Below are 24,045 nucleotides of genomic sequence, written 5' to 3' on the forward strand. Positions count from 1 at the left end.
GGTCACCCTTTGACCTCTCTACTCTTTCCATGATCTTCTGGCATTTCCACTGATTCGTAAATCCATTCTTTAGGGACATTGCCACAACTGGATTGTGCATAGGTCAAAGAGGATGGGATGGGAGAGAGATACACCGATTGGTGACTTTGAGAGAGTCCACTGTAACAAGTATTGTAGTAACTCTTCAATGTACTGCTGCTAGTGTTACAGAAACATAAGGCTGCTCACAGGCCTTCCTGGGCTTGCGGTAGGATTTGGCAGACTCCTGGCACAGGCAGCCTCCACTCAAACCCTCTCTCCTCCTCCCTGAGTGACACAAAGTAAACTGCTGTATTAGCCTGAGTACCATGCAGTTTCTGCCAACTAATTGCCATTCAAAAACATTACTATCATGGGTTGTAAGAAACAGACTGACAAACAAGCTAGGATTGTAATGTATACATTTTTTAAAACACAAACTACTGTATACACTTAAAATATACATAATGGACAAATAGCAATGACTTCCTAATCACTTACCCTTACAGTCACACAGTCTGTCATGGTGTCTGGGGGGGTTGTTCTGGTCTCCAACTCTCCCTGGGTCCTACACATTACCTGTAGTTTCACTGACACCTGAACGTTGTATACAGTGCCTTGCGAAAGTATTCGGCCCCCTTGAACTTTGCAACCTTTTGCCACATTTCAGGCTTCAAACATAAAGATATAAAACTGTATTTTTTTGTGAAGAATCAACAACAAGTGGGACACAATCATGAAGTGGAACGACATTTATTGGATATTTCAAACTTTTTTAACAAATCAAAAACGGAAAAATTGGGAGTGCAAAATTATTCAGCCCCCTTAAGTTAATACTTTGTAGCGCCACCTTTTGCTGCAATTACAGCTGTAAGTCGCTTGGGGTATGTCTCTATCAGTTTGGCACATTGAGAGACTGACATTTTTTCCCATTCCTCCTTGCAAAACAGCTCGAGCTCAGTGAGGTTGGATGGATAGCATTTGTGAACAGCAGTTTTCAGTTCTTTCCACAGATTCTCGATTGGATTCAGGTCTGGACTTTGACTTGGCCATTTTAACACCTGGATATGTTTATTTTTGAACCATTCCATGGTAGATTTTGCTTTATGTTTTGGATCATTGTCTTGTTGGAAGACAAATCTCCGTCCCAGTCTCAGGTCTTTTGCAGACTCCATCAGGTTTTCTTCCAGAATGGTCCTGTATTTGGCTCCATCCATCTTCCCATCAATTTTAACCATCTTCCCTGTCCCTGCTGAAGAAAAGCAGGCCCAAACCATGATGCTGCCACCACCATGTTTGACAGTGGGGATGGTGTGGTCAGGGTGATGAGCTGTGTTGCTTTTACACCAAACATAACGTTTTGCATTGTTGCCAAAAAGTTCAATTTTGGTTTCATCTGACCAGAGCACCTTTTTCCACATGTTTGGTGTGTCTCCCAGGTGGCTTGTGGCAAACTTTAAACGACACTTTTTATGGATATCTTTAAGAAATGGCTTTCTTCTTGCCACTCTTCCATAAAGGCCAGATGTGTGCAATATACGACTGATTGTTGTCCTATGGACAGAGTCTCCCACCTCAGCTGTAGATCTCTGCAGTTCATCCAGAGTGATCATGGGCCTCTTGGCTGCATCTCTGATCAGTCTTCTCCTTGTATGAGCTGAAAGTTTAGAGGGACGGCCAGGTCTTGGTAGATTTGCAGTGGTCTGATACTCCTTCCATTTCAATATTATCGCTTGCACAGTGCTCCTTGGGATGTTTAAAGCTTGGGAAATCTTTTTGTATCCAAATCCGGCTTTAAACTTCTTCACAACAGTATCTCGGACCTGCCTGGTGTGTTCCTTGTTCTTCATGATGCTCTCTGCGCTTTTAACGGACCTCTGAGACTATCACAGTGCAGGTGCATTTATACGGAGACTTGATTACAGACAGGTGGATTGTATTTATCATCATTAGTCATTTAGATCAACATTGGATCATTCAGAGATCCTCACTGAACTTCTGGAGAGAGTTTGCTGCACTGAAAGTAAAGGGGCTGAATAATTTTGCACGCCCAACTTTTCAGTTTTTGATTTGTTAAAAAAGTTTGAAATATCCAATAAATGTCGTTCCACTTCATGATTGTGTCCCACTTGTTGTTGATTCTTCACAAAAAAATACAGTTTTATATCTTTATGTTTGAAGCCTGAAATGTGGCAAAAGGTCGCAAAGTTCAATACTTTCGCAAGGCACTGAACAGTTTCTTATTTTTTTATATATTTTTTTTAACCTTTATTTAACCAGGTAAGCTAGTTGAGAACAAGTTCTCATTTGCAACTGCGACCTGGCCAAGATAAAGCATAGCAGTTCGACACATATAACAACACAGAGTTACACATGGAATGAACAAAACATACTGTCAATAATACAATAGAAAAAAAGAAAAGAAAGTCTATATACAGTGAGTGCAAATTAGGTCAAATAAGAGACAGTTGAAGTTGGAAGTTTACATACACCTTAGCCAAATACATTTAAACTCAGTTTTTCACAATTCCTGACATCTAATCCTAGTAAAAATGACCTGTCTTAGGTCAGTCAGGATCACCACGTTATTTTAAGAATGTGAAATGTCAGAATAATAGTAGAGAGAATGATTTATTTCAGCATTTATTTCTTTCATCACATTCCCAGTGGGTCAGAAGTTTACATACACTCAATTAGCATTTGGGTAGGATTGTCTTTAAATTGTTTAACTTGGGTGAAACGTTTCAGGGAGCCTTCCACAAGCTTCCCACAGTAAGTTGGGTGAATTTTGGCCCATTCCTCCTGACAGAGCTGGTGTAACTGAGTAAGGTTTGTAGGCATCCTCGCTCGTACATGCTTTTTCAGTTCTAGCCACACATTGTCATTGACGTCAGGGCTTTGTGACAGCCACTCCAATACCTTGACTTTGTTGTCCTTAAGCCATTTTGCCACAACTTTGGAAGTTTTCTTTGTCCACTTGGAAGACCCATTTGCGACCAAGCTTTAACTTCCTGACTGATGTCTTGAGATGTTGCTTCAATATATCCACATAATTTCCCTCATCATGATGCCATCTATTTTGTGAAGTGCACCAGTCCCTCCTGCAGCAAATCACCCCCACAACATGATGCTTCCACCCCCGTCCTTCACGGTTGGGATGGTGTTCTTCGGCTTGCAAGCCTCCCCCTTTTTTCTCCAAACATAACGATGGTCATTATGGCCAAACAGTTCTGTTTTTGTTTCATCAGACCACAGGACATTTCTCCAAAAAGTACGATCTTTGTCCTCATGTGCAGTTGCAAACCGTAGGCTGGCTTTTTTATGGCGGTTTTGGAGCAGTGGCTTCTACCTCGCTGAGCGGCCTTTCAGGATATGTCAATATTGGACTCGTTTTACTGTGGATATACTGTAGATACATTTGAACCTGTTTCCTCCAGCATCTCACAAGGTCCTTTGCTGTTGTTCTGGGATTGATTTGCACTTTTCGCACCAAAGTACGTTCATCTCTAGGAGACAGAACGCGTCTCCTTCCTGAGTGGTAATGACTGCTGCGTGGTCCCATGGTGTCTATACTTGCATACTATTGTTTGTACAGATGAACGTGGTACCTTCAGGCGTTTGGAAATCGCTCCCAAGGATGAACCAGACTTGCGGAGGTCAACCATTTTTTTTCTGAGGTCTTGGCTGATTTCTTTTGATTTTCCCATGATGTCTAGCAAAGAGGCTCTGAGTTTGAAGGTAGGCCTTGAAATACATCCACAGGTACACCTCCAATTGACTCAATTGATGTCAATTAGCCTATCAGGAGCTTCTAAAGCCATGATATCAATTTCTGGAATTATCCAAGCTGTTTAAAGGCACAGTCAATTTAGTGTATGTAAACTTCTGACACACTGGAATTATGATACAGTGAATTATAAGTGAAATAATCTGTCTGTAAACAATTGTTTACAGACAGATGGGATGGAATTAAGAATATATAAATATATGGACGAGCAATGTCAGCACGGCATAGACCAAGATACAGTAGAATGGTATAGAATACAGTATATACATATGAGATGAGTAATGCAAGATATGTAAACTATTAAAGTGACTAGTGTTCCTTTTATTAAAGTAGCCATTGATTTCAAGTCTGTATATTTAGTCAGCAGCCTCTCTGCACTAGTGATGGCTGTTTAACAGTCTGATGGCCTTGAGATATAAGCTGTTTTCAGTCTTTTGGTCCCAGCTTTGATGTGCCTGTACTGACCATTTCCTTCTGGATGATAGCTGGGTGAACAGACAGTGGCTTGGGTGGTTAACCAAGGATGGTTATCTTTTTGGCCTTCCTGACAGGTGCTGTATGTGTCCTGGAGGGCAGGTAGTTTTCCCCTGGTGATGCGTTGTGCAGAGCACACCACCATCTGGAGAGCCCTGCGGTTGTGGGCGGTGCAGTTGCCGTAACAGGTGGGGATGCAGCCTGACAGGATGTTCTCAATTGTACATCTGTAAAAGTTTGTGAGGGTTTTAGTTGACAAGCCAAATTTCTTCAGCCTCCTGAAGTTGAAGAGGCACCGTTACGCCTTCTTAACCACACTGTCTATGTGGGTTGACCATTTCAGTTTGTCAGTGATAAGTACGCAGAGGAACTTTCCACCTTCTCCACTGCAGTCCCGTCAATGTGGATAGTGGGGTGCTCCCTCTGCTGTTTCCTGAAGTCCACGATCATCTCCTTTGTTTTGTTGAGTGAGAGGTTATTTTCCTGGCACCACACTCCCAGCGCCCTCACCTCCTCACTGTAGACTGTCTCGTGGTTGTTGGTAATCAAGCCTACTACTGTTGTGTCGTCTGTAAACTTGATGATTGAGTTGGAAGCGTGATTGGCCACGCAGTCATGGGTGAATAGGGACTACAGGAGAGGTCTGAGCACCCACCCTTGTGGGGCCCCAGTGTTGAGGATCAGTGGAGGGGTTTTCTCCTACGTTCACCACCTGGGGGTGGCTCGTCAGGAAGGTCAGTACCCATTTGCACAGGGAGGGGTTCATACCCAGGGCCTCGAGCTTAATGATGAGCTTGGAGGGTATTATGGTGTTGAATGCTGAGCTATAGTCAGTGAACAGCATTCTTACATAGGTATTTCTCTTGTCCAGATGGGATAGGGCAGTGTGATGGCGATTGCATCGTCTGTTGTATTATTGGGGCGGTAAGCAAATTGAAGTGGGTCTAGGGTGACAGGTAAGGTGGAGGTGATATGGTCCTTGACTAGTCTCGCAAAGCACTTCATGATGACTGAAGTGAATGCTACTGGGCAATAGTCATTTAGTTCAGTTACCTTTGTCTTCTTGGGTACAGGAACAATGGTGGCCATCTTGAAGCATGTGGAGACAGCAGACTGGGATAGGGAGAGATTGAATATGTGCCAGCTGATTTAATATGCCACCTGGTCTGCGCATGCTCTGAGGACGCGGCTAGGGACGCCGTCTGGGCCAGCAGCCTTGCGAGGGTTAACACGTTCAAATGTCTTACGTTGGCCAGAGGGGAGCCCACAGTCCTTGGTAGCGGGTCACGTCAGTGGCACTGTATTATCATCAAAGAGGACAAAGAAGGTGTTTACCTTGTCTGGAAGCAAGATGTCGGTGTCCGCGACATGGATGTTTTTCCTTTTGTAGTCTGTGATTGTCTGTAGACTCTGCCACATACGTCTCGTGTCTGAGCCGTAGAATTGCGACTCCATTTTGTCTCTATACTGATGTTTTCGCCTGTTTGATTGCCTTGAAGAGGCAATGACTACTCTGTTTGTATTCTGCCATATTCCCAGTCACCTTGCCATGGTTTAATTCGACGGTTGGCACTTTCAGTTTTGCAAAGAATGCTGCTATCTATCCAAAGTTTCTGGTTAGGGTAGGTTTTAATAGTGGATACACAGTGGATACAACATCTCCTATACACTTCCTGATAAACTCTCGATGTATTCGTCGATATTGTTCTCGGAAACTACGATGGATATGTCTGTATGTTTGATATTTATGTATGTCTGTATGCAACTACTATGAGATGGCTATCTCTGTCTGCAGCGCTTCATGAAACACTCAAAACATCAGAAAGAAACAATCAAATGCTAAATGTAGTTCTTTCACAGACACCTCAGATAATGCACACCAGTAGCATCTGTAATAAGTGTAACCTGCTATAACTCACTGTACATGATAAAGCCAAATACATGCAACAGTAAATCACACAGAATGTTCCATACTTTACCTTGTCCTTGACCGGTGAATGCCAATACGCAGAACAGCAAAAGCATCTTTATTCCCATTCCTATGGCCACAATATCCTTGTGAATGTGCAATAAAACCTCTGCCGCTGCAACTGAATGAACAACTACCCTCGGCAGTTACTTCAGCCCTTTATATAGACGTGTCTCAGTCTGAGATGAAATCGGCCATGATGTATGAAGCGCGTGCCCCTACCTAAACCAACACCTGCCTTGTGGCTTGTGTTTTTACGGCAAGCGTTTTGGAAAGAGTGGACGTTGGCCAAAACAACACTTCAGTGTTACTGATGAGTGAAGCCAGCCTGAAGGGTAGATGAGGGCCCTTTATGATACTGTCCTGTGATAGACACAATGACAAAACACTCTTCTGCCTTATGTTCAATAAATATACCTTCTTTGAGAGCAAACTAGCAAATAACGTTCATTAAATAGAATGTTTACCTGAAGACTTGAAGGCCGCTTGAAACATTCAGCCAGACACTGTGATTGTGTTTCCTTGGCAAACATTAAAGACAATGATCAAATGTTCCTCTAGCAAAATAATGAGGAAATTAAAGCATCATTTATCTGATAGGTCAATATGCTGCCCAGATCATCATTCAAGCGATTAGAGCAAACTAACATGACAGTTTGTGTGAAAGGGTTAGAGAAGTTCTGTTTGCACCTAGTCAAATCTCACATTGACTATCACAGGACATGAACATTCTTTCACAGTATAACGGTTTGGTGCTCACTGGATTCCACTAATCAGTCACAGTATTGGGCTCCACACCGCTAAGCTGGATTGGCTGGATCATTCACCCCCAGGTCGATGTAATCAGATTCTCAGAAGACCAATTTGAAATCTGATGAGATGTAATCTGATTCTCAGAAGACTAACTTAAAAACAGATATTTACACTTGGTCTCGAGCTTCCATTTTCAGGCATGTTAGAAGCTATGGTGGAATAGGTAAATAAATACTTCTTGACAACTGACACGATCAACTAACCATACGAAGGAGTGGGTCCAATGTCTCATCACAGCACTGGGTCACTAGACGGCTCTCTGCTCAGACATAACTCAAGGTACAGTATCTTGGGTGTGCGCAGAACATCACACGCAGGTATAAAACAGGTCATCCCAATTCAATAAATCTCCCCATTATTGTGTTCCATGTGTAATCTGTTGGAATCGGTTAACAATTGAACACTGAGATATTAAATAACTGATAGAGAAGAAGCCTTGAATAGAAAGTCTGTAGAAAGCCAGAAGGCTTTGGAATGCGTTTGATGGAGAGAAGAGTGACGTGTTGATATAGGGAAGACAGATGGATATCTGTGGATTAGGTGAAGGAGGGGTTGAGGTCAGGATGTGAGGAGTGAGGTCAGTTCCCCTTAAGGGAGTAATCAGTGTTTAGTATCTGGTTACCTTCTTCCTGTTGGGCTAAAACTATAAGGAATGGAGTGAGGGAGTGTTTTAAGTAGGATGTATGTAACTGTGATGGAAAAAAATGTTTTGCTATCTGATTACAGCTGACCAGAACCTTTGGGAAGAATTAAACTTGGTTAAAGCGTCTCTAGTGTCCGTGGGTTATTTACTCTGAAAAATAAGAACCTAACAACTTTTACCGCACCCATTAGTTTGAGAACATTAAGCAATCAAACACACACACAGAGGACGTTTTGACAAGCTACAGCTGAAGGTCAATTATGTTATTATTTTGGTTTAAAAACTATTCTTTGCAGTGCCATCGTGCACACACACTCAATTGGTTGGAATCTGCAAACAAAGAAGCAATGTCCATAGTGTAAGCTTTCATTGGTTTTAATGCATTGCATTTTTACATCAAATATTCAGATTTTCCACAATCAACATTCAAGATACAGAGGCAGGTAGGACTACACAGGCAGTATATACAAACAGTCAAAGCAGCCTTTTATAGGGAGTCTTGGGTCTCGTGTGGTGACTGCCTTTGAATAAAGAGTATAAGCTAGCTACAACACATCCATACACACCGACTGTAGTATCATATCATAGCCAAGCCAAATACCCACCAGTCTCAGCGCTACATTGAAATGCCCTCATCATTCACTCCAAATATACCATACCCTTCCCCTTCATTCTCCATATTTGTACAGCCAAAATAAGACATATTCTGGGGAAATCTTCACAAGAAACAAAAGGTTATGGTGGTAAACAGATACCGGAAACAAATAATGCTTTAACAGTGGAGCCAACTGGCCAAGTGACACCTTGTTGCATCATCAACATAAATGGTCTCTGTCTAAACACATATGACACCATTAAAGGGATTTTAAATGATACTATTAGTAACCACTCAGATCAATAGGACTGTTTATGTTTTCAAAGTTAAGAGAAAAAGACAGGAAATGTGGGTATTTTGACAGAGGAAACAAAAACCTTTAGTATGGTAGCTTTTCAGATTCTCCTAACCTTTCTGTGGGGAAGCTCTTATAATGTATCTATCAGCCAGAGGAGAGAGATTCTGGTATATTATTCATCACATCCACCATACAGCATGAAACTAAAGAGAATGATAATCTCTCAAATCAGCTCAATCAAATCAGTTGGTGATAAGCGGTCAAATCTGACTAGCAACACAGATGTTTGATCCTATTAGTCCTTAATGGTCCTCTACTTAGCCATTTTGGTGGTAAGTTACAATATAGTCCCATAGAATAGAGTAGTGCAGTGGTTACCAACCTGGTTCTGGAAAGCCTTTCAAGAGAAGGCTTTTCTTCCAGCCCAGCATTCAACATGATTCAACTAATCAAGGACTAGATCATTATTTGAATCATGGGAAGGAACAAAAGGCTGTACTAAAATACTAAATAAAAAGTGTAGTGAATGTGCTAAAAGCCTGTACTCTTGTGGCTCTCCAGGACCAGGGTTTGTACCTCTGATGTAATCAGTTGGTCTTTGGCCTTCAGTTTTCAGCCTGTTTCTCCAGCAGGCCCTTGAGGTGGGCATGTAGCGGCTGGCAAACAGCCTGGTAGCCCTGGGGGGTGAGGTGGAGGTAGTCATACAGGTCCTGGTGGGAGATGCTGCCGTCCGAGTGCACAAAGCCGGGGTCCACGTTGAGGAGGGAGGCGTGGGGGAGAGAGGACACAGCCTCCTGGACCAGCTTGTTGACCTGGGCATTCCTCTCCCGCAGGGGGTTGGGCATCTTACCCCTGGGCAGCACTCCCTGTGGTTGGAAACATACATGAAAGCACAGGAGGCTGCTGAGGGGAGAAGAGCTCATAATAATGTCTGGAATGGAGCAAATGGAATGGCATCAAACACCTGGAAACCATTAGTGTGATAGTATTCCACTGATTCAGCTCCAGCCATTACCACAAGCTCATTCTCCCAAATTAAGGTCCCACCAACCTACTGTGCATTATAGTCACTAGAAGGCCATGCTAGAAAGGACAAACGTGACAATATGGTTAGCAATGATAATGGAGTCCAAAAAGTATGCAGTTCATAATTTAAGTTTGTATTATCAAAACGTTTAATGGTTGTAAAAGGTGAACAAAAGGGAGAGCAGTCAATCATATTAATCTAAATCTTTTCAGTTTATTACAAGAATTCAAGGAGAACATCTCCAGAACAGAAGCCAAGAGAATTGTCTAACGAATCTCTTAGAAGGTGCTTATATTTCTTATTTAACCAGGTAGGCTAGTTGAGAACAAGTTCTCATTTACAACTGTGACCTGGCCAAGATAAAGCAAAGCAGTTTGACACAAACACAGAGTTACACATGGAATAAACAAACATACAGTCAATAATTCAGTAGAAAATAAAGTATATACAGCGTGTGCAAATGGAGGTAAGATAAGGGAGGTAAGGCAATAAAATAGGCAATAGTGGTGAGGTAATTACGATATAGCAATTAAACACGAGTGGTAGATGTGCAGAAGATGAATGTGCAAGTTGACATACTGGGGTGCAAAGGAGCAAAATAAATAAATACATTATGGGGATGAGGTAGTTGGATTGGCTATTTAAAGATGGGGTATGTACAGGTGCAATGATCTGTGAGCTGCTCTCACAGCTGGTGCTTGAAGTTAGTGAGGGAGATAAGAGACTCCAGCTTCCGCAACTTTTGCAGTTCGAAGGAAGAAAAGGCGGCCAAAGGAGAATTGGCTTCGGGGATGACCAATGAAATATACCTGCTGGAGCGCGTGCTGTGGGTGGGTGCTGCTTTGGTGACCAGTGAACTGAGATAAGGTGGGGCTTTACCTAGCAAAGAATTGTAGATGACCTGGAGCCAGACGGTTTGGCGACAAGTATAAAGCGAGGGCCAGCCAACGAGAGCATACAGGTCGCAGTGGTGGGTAATATATGGGGCTTTGGTGACAAAACAGATAACAAATTAGATGTAGTCTACAGTGCTGAGTAGAGTGTTGGAGGATCGGTAGGATAGTCAGTTTTACAAGGGTATGTTTGGCAACATGAGTGAAGGATGCTTTGTTGCCAAATAGGAAGCCGATTCTAGATTTAATTTTGGATTCGAGATGCTTAATGTGCGTCTGAAAGGAGAGTTTACAGTCTAACCAGACACCTAGGTATTTGTAGTTGTCCACATATTCTAGGTCAGAAGCGTCCAGAGTAGTGATGCTGGAGGGGTGGGCAGGTGCGGGCAGCGATCGGTCGAAGAGCATGAATTTAGTTTTACAAACATACAGTTAAGAATAGTTGGAGGCCACGGAAGGAGAGTTGAATGGCATTGAAGCTCGTCTGGAGGTTAGTTAGCACAGTGTCCAAACAAGGGCCAGAAGTATACAGAATGGTGTCGTCTGCGTAGAAGTGGTTCAGAGAATCACCAGCAGCAAGAGCGACATCATTGACGTATACAGAGAAAGGAGTTGGCCCGAGAATTGAACCCTGTGGCACCCCCATAGAGACCGCCAGAGGTTCGGACAACAGGCCCTCCGATTTGACAAACTAAACTCTCTGTCTGAGAAGTAGTTGATGAACCAGGCGAGGCAGTCATTTGAGAAATCAAGGCTGTTGAGTCTGCCGATAAGAATGTGGTGATTGACAGAGTCGAAAGCCTTGGCCAGGTTGATGAATACAGCTGCACAGTATTCTCTTTATCGATGACAGTTTTGATATCGTTTAGGACCTTGAGCGTGGCTGAGGTGCATCCATGACCAGCTCGGAAGTCAGATTGCATAGCGGAGAAGGTACGGTGGGATTCAAAATGGTCAGTGATCTGTTTGTTTTTCTTGGCTTTCAAAGGCCTTAGAAGTAGTCCAGATTTTGCAGCTCTTTCAGAACATCAGCTATCTGGATTTGGGTGAAGGAAAAATGGGGAGGCTTGGGACAGTTGCTGTGGGGGGTGCAGGGCAGTTGACAGGGATAGGAGTAGCCAGGTGGAAAGCATGGCCAGCCGTAGAAAAATGCTTACTGATATTCTCAATTATCGTGGATTTATCAGTGGTGACAGTGTTTCCTAGCCTCAGTGCAGTGGGCAGCTGGGAGGAGGTGCTCTTATTCTCCATGGACTTTAGTGTCCCAGAACCTTTTGGAGTTAGAGCTACAGGATGCAAATTTCTGTTTGAAAAAGCTAGCCTTAGCTTTCCTAGCTACTTGTGTATATTGGTTCTTAACTTCCCTGAAAAGTTGCACATCGTGGGGGCTATGTGATGCAAATGCAGTACCCCACAGGATGTTTTTTGTGCTGGTCAAGGGCAGTCAGGTCTGGAGTGAACCAAGTGCTATATCTGTTCCAGGTTAAATTTTTTGGAATGGGGCATATGCTTATTTAAGATGGTGAGGAAGGCCCTTTAAAAGAATAACCAGTTATCCTCTACTGACAGGATGAGGTCAATATCCTTCCAGGATACCCGGGCCAGGCCTGCTCACTGAAGTATTTTAGAGAGCGTTTGACAGTGATGAGGGGTGGTCGTTTGACCGCAGACCCATTATGGGTGCAGGCAATGAGGCAGTGATCGCTGAGTCCTTGGTTGAAGACAGCAGACGTGTATTTGGAGGGCAAGTTGGTTAGGATGATATCTATGAGGGTGCCCGTGTTAACAGATTTGGGGTTGTACCTGGTAGGTTCATTGATAGATAATTTGTGTGAGATTGAGGGCATCAAGTTTAGATTGTAGGGTGGCCGGGGTGTTAAGCATGTCCCAGCTTAGTTCATCTAGCAGCACGAGCTCTGAAGATAGATGGGGGAAATCAATTCACATATGGTGTCCAAGGCACAGCTGGGGGCAGAAGGTAGTCTATAACAAGTGGCAACAGTGAGAGAGACTTGTTTCTGGAAAGGTGGATTTTTAGAAGTAGAAGCTCGAATTGTTTGGGCAGACCTGGACATTATGACGGAACTCTGCAGGCTTTCTCTGCAGTAGATTGCCACACCGCCCCCTTTGGCAGTTCTATCTGGTCGGAAAATTTTATAGTTAAGGATGGACATTTCAGGGTTTTTGGTGGTCTTCCTAAGCCAGGATTCAGACACGGCTAGGACATTCAGGTTGGCAGAGTGTGCTAAGGCAGTGAATAAAACAAACTTGGGGGAGGCTTCTAATGTTAACATGCATGAAACCAAGGCTTTTACGGTTACAGAAGTCAACAAATGAGAGCGCCTGGGGAATGGGAGTGGAGCTAATCACTGCTGGGCCTGGATTAACCTCTACATCACCAGAGGAACAGAGGAGTAGGATAAGGGTACGGCTAAAGGCTATAAGAACTGGTCGTCTAGTACGTTCGGAACAGAGTAAAAGGAGCATGTTTCTGGGTGCGATAGAACTGAAGGTTTAGCTAAGTCATATTGAGCAGGACTAGAGGCTCTACAGTGAAATAAGACAATAATCACTAACCAGAAGAGCAATGGACAAGGCATATTGACATTAGGGAGAGGCATGCGTAGCAGAGTGACCATAGGGGTCAAGTGAGTAGTTAAGCTGGCTAGAGACACGGCGATTCAGACAGCCAGCGGGCCGGGGCTAGCAAGCTAGCAGAAGGGCCTTAGAGGTACGTCGCAACGGAAGAAGTCTGTTGTAGCCTCCTCATGCGGAGCCTCGCCATGATGGCTTAGTAGGGTTCCATGTAATAAAGGTTTTCCAGTCCAATTGGCAAAACAGGTACAGTGGCCCAAGAAAATTGGCTGATCGACCTATTCAGCTAACAGTCCGATATGCTCTAGACAACTAGCGGGCCGCGGCTAGCAGATGGGCATTCAGGGGACGTCGCGACAGAGGGGCCTGTTGCAAAAAGAACCCTCGGGCAGATTACGTCAGAAGTCCAGTCATGATGGATTAGCAGGGCTTTGTGTAGTGAAAGAGGTCCAGGCCAATTGGCAAAATAGACATTGCAGCCCAATGAGTGGCTGATGGACCTCTTCAGCTAGCCGGGAGATGGGCCTCACAAGGGAAAGCGACAGGCTAATTGGTGCTTGCTTTGGGATAGAGACGTTAGCCAGGAGTAGCAACTCGGATTGCAGCTAGCTAGCTGCGATGATCCAGGTGAAAAAGGTTCAGACCTTGCGGTAGGAATCCGGGGATATGGAGAGAAAATAAGTCCGGTGTGCTCAGGTTTGAATCATGTTCAAACTGGCGCAAACTGGCGAGAGATTTCCGAGCTAGAGGTTAGCTGATGTCCGCTAGCAGTGGTTAGCTAACTACTACCTGGTAGCTAGTTAGCTGACTAGCCTCTGTTGGACGATTCTGGTTCGAAAGTAAAGTAAAATACTTTCGAAAATAGCAGATCATACCACATTGGGTGAGGATGGTTGCAGGAGAGTATATTGAAGTTGATGTTTAGGAAAAATATAAAAAAGATATGCAAGAAAAATAGATATATACACGGGACAAGACGAGAACAAAGACATCTGAGTGCTACGCCATCTTGGAATATATTAATCCCACAGCACTGAGTGTTGACTAAACACCAGCCTGAAGGAAGTCACAACATCAGCGGCTACAGAATCGCAGTGTCACAGACACAGTTGAAGTCGGAATTTAACATGCACTTAGGTTGGAGTCATTAAACCCGTTTTTCAACCACTCCACAAATTTCTTGTTAACAAACTATAGCTTTGACAAGTTGGTTAGGACATCTACTTTTTGCATGACAAGTAATTTTTCCAACAATTATTTACAGACAGATTATTTCACTGTATCACAATGCCAGTGGGTCAGAAGTTTACATACACTAAGTTGACTGTGTCTTTAAACAGTTTGGAAAAATCCAGAAAATTATGTCATGGCTTTACAAGCTGCTGATAGGCTAATTGACATCATTTGAATAAATTGGAGGTGTACCTGTGGATGTATTTCAAGGTCTACCTTCAAACTCAGTGCCTTCTTGCTTGAGCCTCTTTGCTAGACATCATGGGAAAATCAAAAGAAATCATCCAAGACCTCAGAAAAAAAATTGTAGACCTCTACAAGTCTGGTTCATCCTTGGGAGCAATTTCCAAATGCCTGAAGGTACCACATTCATCTGTACAAACAATAGTACGCAAGTAAACCATGGGACCACGCAAACGTCATTACTGCTCAGGAAGGAGACGCTTTCTGTCTCCTAGAGATGTATGTACTTTGGTGCAAAAAGTGCAAATCAATCCCACCCAGAACAACAGCAAAGGACCTTGTGAAGATGCTGAAGGAAACAGGTACAAAAGTATCTATATCCACAGTAAAACAAGTCCTATATCGACATAACCTGAAAGGCCGCTCAGCAAGGAAGAAGCCACTGCTCCAAAACCGCCATAAAAAAGCCAGCCCTCTGGTCTGATGAAACAACAATAGAACTGTTTGGCCATAATGACCATCGCTATGTTTGGAGGAAAGGGGGGGGCTTGTAGGTCGAAGAACACCTTCCCAACCGTGAAGCACGGGAACGGCAGCATCATGTTGTGGGGGTGCTTTGCTGCAGGAGGGACTGGTGCACTTCACAAAATAGATGGCATCATGATGAGGGAAATTATGTGGATATATTGAAGCTTCATCTCAAGACATCAGTTAGGAAGTTAAAGCTTGGTCGCAAATGGGTCTTCCAAAAAAGCATACTTCCAAAGTTGTGGCAAAATGGCTTAAGGACAACAAAGTCAAGGTATTGGAGTGGCCATCACAAAGTCCGGACCTCAATGAGCAGAACTGAAAAAGCGTGTGCGAGCAAGAAGGCCTACAAACCTGACTCAGTTACACCTGCTCTGTCAAGAGGAAAGGGCCAAAATTCACTCAACTTATTGTGGGAAGCTTGTGGAAGGCTACCCGACACATTTGACCCAAGTTAAACAATTTAAAGTCAATGCTACCGAATACAAATTGAGTCAATGTAAACTTCTAACCAACTGGTAATGTGATGAAAGAAATAAAAGCTTAAATAAATCTTTCTACTATTATTCTGATATTTCACATTCTTAAAATAAAGTGGTGATCCAAACTGACCTAAAACAGGGAATTTTTACTAGGATTAAAATGTCAGGAATTGTGAAGAACTGAGTTTAAATGGATTTGGCTGTGTATGTAAAACTTCCAACTTCAACTGTACATAATAATTGTGTCCTCAGCAAAGTCTGGCAGCAAACTTTAACCAGAACATTCAACACCGGCAGACATTTGATACTGGCAGTTAAACAGGTCAAAGATAGAACAATCAGTACTTAGTAACAGTAAATCAAATACAGGAAAATGCTTAATCAAACATTTCCCATTAATGGTTTAAGTCACATTTGTGGTAGAAAAGAGGTAGAGTACAACCTACCAGTACAAGAGTGTAAGCCTTCGGCAGCTTGTCCTTGATGAGTTGGACTATGGCCATGATGCCTCCACAGATCTGTTCTGCAGTGTGACCATGATTATTGGTGCCCACCCACAGCACCACAACCTGATGAGGCAGAGACAAACATGAACTTGGTGAGCAGTTTCATTCATACCACTTGATTTAAAAGCATGTTCAATGGTTGATACTGAAAGTGCTTGTTGACCCAGGAACAGGCTTGGGACCATGGGTCAGCCATTAGGGTTTAAATAAAAACAATGAGGAGTGTATGATCAATTCAAATGTAACATACTAACACATGTTGTCTGTGTGTATACATGCCTTTGGGCTGATGTGGCCCAACTCTCCATTGCTCAATCTCCACAAGACATGCTGTGTTGCATCACCTCCCACCCCAAAGTTGAGAGCGTGGAGAGGAGAAAACAGGTCTTGCCACACCTGACAAAGACACATCAACACCATTATGTCAACTAGCATAACATAGCAGCTAACATGTTTATTTTATTTTATTTTACCTTTATTTAACCAGGCAAGTCAGTTAAGAACACATTCTTATTTTCAATGACAGCCTGGGAACAGTGGGTTAACTGCCTGTTCAGGGGCAGAACGACAGATTTGTACCTTGTGAGCTCGGGGGTTTGAACTCACAACCTTCCGGTTACTAGTCCAACGCTCTTACCACTAGGATACCCCGCCGCCCCTGTGCTTTCTTCAGCAATGACAAGACTTGTAATCAGAATATATTTCAATGTGGCAAATTATGTTAGCTTAAGTTCCAAACAACAAACGTCACCAATGTTTGCAGTCCCATTACAGCTGCCAGGATAGAGAGATTACCTCAAACTGGTACAGGAGCTGGACAAGAGAGTCTCCTACAAACAGGACATCTGGTTCCTTGTCCTTGCTGTTAGACACAAAGTGGTTATGCTGTATGCAGAGGGAGAGAGGAATGGAGATACCTAGTCAATGCATTCAACCCGAAATGTGTCTTCCACATTTAACCTAACCACTCTGAATCAGGACACGAGAGGAAATTGACCTTCCAAGACTATAACTGCTGCTGTTATTCTAAAATGGCAGATGTAATGTATTGGTGAGGCAAACAGCAGGATACACACCAAAGACATCCATCGCCCATCTCCCTGGGTGTCCACGCCAGGAGTGGGTGTGGCGGCGGGGTTGGAGTCTTCTGAGCTCATCACTTTGTCTGTCTAGTGTCAGAAAGAATCAAAGTGAAAATTATGTTTCGGTAGATTAGAGCTGATGTGTGAATCAATAAAGCAACTAACTATGGGTAGCTAGCTAGGTAACTACAGTAGAATACCGCAAAACAATTCCAAGTGAAATATGTAACCCTATTAACAAATGGGCGTACACTGGCATTATGGGACCTAATAATAATACTATATAACGAATAACGATGGCAGAAACGAATACTTTAGCACAAATAACCAAAACACGAGCTAGCTAGCTGACCATTTCTGTAGCCTGGCATATTTCAAGCCAGGCTACAGGAATAGTCAGCTAGCTATACAGTACTGTAGCTAGCTAATCATTCAGTTAGCATAAAGTGCTACGAACCAATGATGCATTGGCAATGTGGTGCATCAACATACCGGCGTTCAGACTTTCTCATATTAATAGATGAGATCGCTGAATCGCTAACATTTATTATTGTTTTACAATACCGTAATGGTGGTTCGGTCCGTCTGACGTTGCTGAAAGTAACATTTCAAGTAACTACAGAATGTACCATTGACCACTCATAGGTGAGCTACTTCAGTAAAATACCGTTTTGTTTTCAGTCTAGTAATATGTATACGCATATAAGTAGTAATGTGTATGAATACCTCCCTAAAACACGATTTTCACAGTAAATTACAGCTATCAACGTGACTGCCAAAGGGAATGATAGTTGCGGATAAAATCTAGCCTACCTCCTTATGTCTAGATTTGGACTCGCCCGGTGGTGTTCACGAGGTAAAATGCGCGCCGCTGTCGCGCAGATTGACGTTTTTGTCATTTAGCAGAAGCTCTTATCCAGAGCAATAGAGTGCTTACATTCTCATACTTTTTTTCTGGCGGGCCGGGCGCAGTGCGCGCTAACCAAGATGGCCAGGTGCACGGTGTTTCGTCTGACACATTGGTGCGGCTGGGTTGGGTTGGAGGCGCGCTGTGTTAAGAAGCAGTGTGGCTTGGTTGGGTTGTGTTTCGGAGGAAGCAGGGCTTTCGAGTTGTAGCGATGAGACAAGATAGTATTTACTAACAATTGGATACCACGAAAAGGGGGTAAAATTTAAAATTCTTAATGTTTAAAAAAAAAGTTAGTGAGGGAGATATAAGTCTCCAACTTCAGCAATTTTTTGCAATTTGTTCCAGTCATTGGCAGCAGAGAACTGGACGAAAAGGTGACCAAAGAAGGTGTTAGCTTTGGGGATGACCAGTGAGATATACCTGCTTGAGCGAGTGCTACGGGTGGGTGTTGTTATGTTGACCAGTGAGCTCAGATAAGGCGGAGCTTTACCTAGCAAAGACTTATAGATGACCTGGAACCAGTGGGTCTGGCGATGAATATGTAGCGAGGGCCAACCGACGAGAGCATACAGGTCGCAGTGGTGGGTGGTATAAGGGGCTTTGGTTACAAAGTGGATGGCACTGTGATCGACTGCATCCAGTTTGCTGAGTAGGTGACACAACATAGAATGCCTTGTGGAGATTGAGCAATGGAGAGTTGGCCCACATCAGCCCAAAGGTATGTATACACACAGACAACACGTTAGTACATTACATTAGAGTTGATCATACACTACTCCTTGTTCAGATTTAAACCCTAATGGCTGCACAGACCCATGGTCCCAAGCATTTTCCTGGGCCAAAAAGCACTTTCAGTATCTATCATTGAACATGCTTTTAAATCAAGTGGTATGAATGAAACTGCCCACCAAGTTAATGTTTTTGTCTCTGCCTCATCAGGTTGTGGTGCTGTGGGTGGGCACCAATAATCATGGTCACACTGCAGAGCAGATCTGTGGAGGCATCATGGCCATAGTCCAACTCATCAAAGACAAGCTGACTTGCAGAGGACACACTGATAAATATCTCTGACACTGTGATTTTGTAGCCGCTGATGTTGTGACTTCCTACAAGCCTCTCGGGCTGGTGTTTACTCAACACTCGTTGCTGTGGGATTAATATATAAATGCCTTCTCAGAGAAGCTTGTTAGACATTCCTCTTGGCTTCTGTTCTGGAGATGTTCTCCTTGAATTCTTGTAATAAACTGAAATGATTTATATTAATATGATTGACTGCTCTCCCTTTTGTTCACCTCGAAAATCCCCTTTACAACCATTAACCTTTTTGATAACACAAACTTAAATTATGAACTGCATACTTTATGGACTCAATTATCATTGTTAACCATATTGTCACGTTTGTCCTTTCTAGCATGGGAATCTAGTGATTACAATGCACAGGAGGTTGGTGGGACCTTAATTTGGGATAATGAGCTTGTGGTAATGGCTGGAGCTGAATCAGTGGAATACTATCACACTAATGGTTTCCAGGTGTTTGATGCCATTCCATTTGCTCCATTCCAGACATTATTATGAGCTCTTCTCCCCTCAGCAGCCTCCTGTGCTTTCATGTATGTCTCCAACCACAGGGAGTGCTGCCCAGGGGTTAGATGCCCAACGGGAGAGGAAAGATAGGTCCTCAAGCTGGTCCAGGAGTCTGTGTCCTCTCTCCCCCACACCTCCCTCCTCAACGTAGACCCTGGCTTTGTGCACTTGGATGGCAGCATCACCCACCAGGACCTGTATGACTACATCTCACCCCCCAGGGCTACCAGGCTGTATGCCAGCCGCTACATGCCCACCTCAAGGGCCTGCTGGAGAAACAGGCTGAAAACTGAAGGCCAAAGACCAACTGATGACAGAATGACCCACTCACTACATCAGAGGTAAAAACCCTGGTCCTGGAGAGCCACAAGAGTACAGGCTTTTAGCACATTCACTACACTTTTTAGTATTTTAGTACAGATTTTTTTTCTAACCCATGATTCAAATAATGATCTAGTTCTTGATTAGTTGAATCACGTTGAATGTTTTGAATGCTGGGCTGGAAGAAAAGCCTGCACAAAAAATGCTTTCTAGAACCAGGGTTAGTAACCACTGCACTACTCCATTCTATTGGACCATAATGTATGGGGCGGCAGGTACCCTAGTGGTTAGAGCGTTGGACTAGTAACCGAAAGGTTGCTGGATCAAATCACTGAGCTGACAAGGTAAAAATCTATCGTTCTAACCCTGAACAAGGCAGTTAATCCACTGTTCCTAGGCCATCATCGTAAATAATAATTTCTTTACTGACTTGCCTTGTTAAATGTAGAGGACCGCTAAGAGTAGAGGACCGCTAAGAGTAGAGGACCGCTAAGAGTAGAGGACCGCTAAGAGTAGAGGACCGCTAAGAGTAGAGGACCGCTAAGAGTAGAGGACCGCTAAGAGTAGAGGACCGCTAAGAGTAGAGGAACTAGTCAATGCATTCAACCCGAAATGTGTCTTCCACATTTAACCTAACCACTCTGAATCAGGACACGGGAAGAAATTGACCTTCCAAGACTATAACTGCTGCTGTTATTCTAAAATGGCAGATGTAATGTATTGGTGAGGCAAACAGCAGGATACACACCAAAGACATCCATCGCCCATCTCCCTGGGTGTCCACGCCAGGAGTGGGTGTGGCGGCGGGGTTGGCGTCTTCTGAGCTCATCACTTTGTCTGTCTAGTGTCAGAAAGAATCAAAGTGAAAATTATGTCTCGGTAGATTAGAGCTGATGGATTGATGCTTATTGTATGTGAATCAATAAAGCAACTAACTATGGGTAGCTACAGTAGAATACCGCAAAACAATTCCAAGTGAAATGTGTAACCATATTCACAAATGGGCGTACACTGGCATTATGGGACCTAATAATATATAACGATGGCAGAAACAAATACTTTAGCACAAATAACCAAAACACGAGCTAGCTAGCTGACCATTTCTGGTGCTACGGGTGGGTGTTGTTATGTTGACCAGTGAGCTGAGATAAGGCGGAGCTTTACCTAGCAAAGACTTATAGATGACCTGGAGCCAGTGGGTCTGGCGACGATTATGTAGCGAGGGCCAACTGACGAGAGCATACAGGTTGCAGTGGTAGGTGGTATAAGGGGATTTGGTTACAAAGTGGATGGTACTGTGATAGACTGCATCCATTTTGCTGAGTAGGTGACGCAACATAGAATGCCTTGTGGAGATTGAGCAATGGAGAGTTGGCCCACATCAGCCCAAAGGTATGTATACACACAGACAACACGTTAGTACATTACATTGGAGTTGATCATACACTACTCCTTGTTCAGATTTAAACCCTAATGGCTGCACAGACCCATGGTCCCAAGCATTTTCCTGGGCCAAAAAGCACTTTCAGTATCTATCATTGAACATTCTTTTAAATCAAGTGGTATGAATGAAACTGCCCACCAAGTTGATGTTTTTGTCTCTGCCTCATCAGGTTGTGGTGCTGTGGGTGGGCACCAATAATCATGGTCACACTGCAGAGCAGATCTGTGGAGGCATCATGGCCATAGTCCAACTCATCAAAGACAAGCTGACTTGCACAGGACACACTGATAAATATCTCTGACACTGTGATTCTGTAGCCGCTGATGTTGTGACTTCCTACAAGCCTCTCGGGCTGGTGTTTACTCAACACTCGTTGCTGTGGGATTAATATATAAGTGCCTTCTCAGAGAAGCTTGTTAGACATTCCTCTTGGCTTCTGTTCTGGAGATGTTCTCTGTGAATTCTTGTAATAAACTGAAATGATTTATATTAATATGATTGACTGCTCTCCCTTTTGTTCACCTCGAAAATCCCCTTTACAACCATTAACCTTTTTGATAACACAAACTTAAATGATGAACTGCATACTTTATGGACTCAATTATCATTGCTAACCACAGCAACGAGTGGGCTGGAAGAAAAGCCTGCACTAAAGGCTTTCTAGAACCAGGGTTGGTAACCACTGCACTACTCCATTCTATTGGACCATAATGTATGGGGCGGCAGGTACCCTAGTGGTTAGAGCGTTGGACTAGTAACCGAAAGGTTGCTGGATCAAATCGCCGAGCTGACAAGGTAAAAATCTATCGTTCTAACCCTGAACAAGGCAGTTAATCCACTGTTCCTAGGCCGTCATTGTAAATAAGCATTTCTTTACTGACTTGCCTAGTTAAAAAATGTAGAGGACCGCTAAGAGTAGAGGACCGCTAAGCACTAATAGGCTCAAACATCTGTGTTGCTAGTCAGATTTGACTGCTTATCAGCAACTTATTTGATTGAGCTGATTTGAGAGATTATCCTTCTCTTTAGTTTCATGCTGTATGGTGGATATGATGAACAATATGCCAGGATCTCTCTCCTCTGGCTGATAGATACATTATAAGAGCTTACCCACAGAAAGGTTAGGAGAATCTGAAAAGCTACCATACTAAAGGTTTGTGTTTGTTTCCTGTCTTTTTCTCTGCACTTTGAAAACATATACAGTCCTAGTGATCTGATTGGTTACTAATAATATAATTTAAAGTCCCTTTAATGGTGTCATATGGGTTTAGACACAGACTATTTATGTTGACGATAAAACAAGGCGTTGTTTGGCTCCACTGTTAAAGCATTACTTGTTTCCAGTATCTGTTTACCACCGTTGCTTGTTACATGTGAAGATTCCCTGAATATGTCGTAGTAGGGCAGAGACTGGTCGGTATTTGACTTTGATGATACTGTATGACACTGTAGTCAGTGTGTATGCATGTGTTGTAGCTAGCTTATTCTTTTCTTGCACTCTTTATTCAAAGGCAGTCACCCCACGAGACCCAAGACTCCCTATAAAAGGCTGCTTTGACTGTTTGTATATACTGCTTACGCAGTTAATGCTATGCATTAAAAACCAATGAAACCTTAAGCTTATGGACATTGCTTCTTTGTTTGCAACTTCCAACCACTGAAGTGTGTCTGCATGATGGCTCTGCAAAGACGTTTTTTTTAACCAAGATAATAAAATAATTGACCTTTAGCTGTAGCTTGTCAAAACATCTAGTGTGTCTTCCAGTGTGTGTGTGTGTGATCGATTAATGTACTCAAACTAATGGGTGCAGCAAGAGTACACATGGAACACAACAATGGAGCAATGTGTTGGATTGCAATGACCAAACAGTTTATACCTGCATGTGATGTTGTGAGCACATCCAAGATACCGTGTACCTGTATGAATTGAGTTATGTCTGAGCAGAGAACCACAAGAGAGCTGTCTAGTGGCAAACAGTACCGTGATGAGACGTTGGACTCACTAATTCGTTTGGTTATTTGGATTTGTCAGTTTGTCATGAAGTATTTGTTTATCAGTTCCACCTAACAGCTTCAAACATGCCTGAAGTGTAAATATCTGTTTTTAAGTCGGTCTTGAGGTTTTGTTGACGTGGGTGTGAATGATCCAGCCAATCCAGCGATGCGGTGTGGAGCCCAATTTCATGACTGATTAATGGAATCCAGCAAGTACCAAACCGTTATGCTGTGTAAGAAAGTTTATTTCCTGTAATTGTCAATGTAAAATTTGACTGCAAATAGAACTTCTCTAACCCTTTCACACAAACTCATTTTAGTTTGCTCGAATCGCTTGAATGATGATCTGGGCAGCATATTTGTCACGGTCATGTGGAGAGACAGACCAAAGCGCAACGTGATATCGGTTCAACATCTTTTTTATTATATGAGAACCGAAAAAAAAGAAAGAATACACGACACGTGACACTCATGCAGTGCTCACAGGGAACTACACAAAAACAAGATCCCACAAAACACAGTGGGGAAATGGCTGCCTAAATATTGGGAACCATACCAGGCCAAGATAGAAATAAACACTAGATCACCCACCCTAGTCACACCCCGACCTTACCAAAATAGAGAATAAAAAGGCTCTCTATGGTCAGGGTGTGACAATATTGATC

At 43.2% G+C, this 24,045-nt stretch overlaps 1 protein-coding gene across 5 annotated transcripts; it reads right to left on the reverse strand.

Annotated features, from left to right (window-relative positions):
* Window positions 1–8,063: 8,063 nt before the first annotated feature.
* On the reverse strand, window positions 8,064–20,780 carry LOC109878891 (platelet-activating factor acetylhydrolase IB subunit gamma). Of its 5 annotated transcripts, none has more exons than XM_031787146.1 (6): window positions 17,940–18,194; window positions 17,121–17,213; window positions 16,840–16,929; window positions 16,324–16,440; window positions 15,985–16,107; window positions 8,064–9,463 (listed from the first exon to the last, which is right to left on the reverse strand). In XM_031787146.1, the coding sequence occupies exons 2-6, from the start codon at window positions 17,199–17,201 to the stop codon at window positions 9,203–9,205; spliced, it is 672 nt and encodes a 223-aa protein (XP_031643006.1). In that variant the 5' UTR covers window positions 17,202–17,213; window positions 17,940–18,194; the 3' UTR covers window positions 8,064–9,202. The 5 variants fall into 5 exon arrangements, with proteins under 5 accessions (XP_031643006.1, XP_020326681.2, XP_020326678.2 ...); XM_020471092.2 differs by lacking the exon at window positions 17,940–18,194 and adding an exon at window positions 17,691–17,820; XM_020471089.2 differs by lacking the exon at window positions 17,940–18,194 and adding an exon at window positions 17,619–17,745.
* Between the last annotated feature and the right edge of the window lie 3,265 nt (window positions 20,781–24,045).

Source organism: Oncorhynchus kisutch, linkage group LG13 (assembly GCF_002021735.2).
Source record: "Oncorhynchus kisutch isolate 150728-3 linkage group LG13, Okis_V2, whole genome shotgun sequence".
Taxonomy (NCBI): Eukaryota; Metazoa; Chordata; class Actinopteri; order Salmoniformes; family Salmonidae; genus Oncorhynchus; species Oncorhynchus kisutch.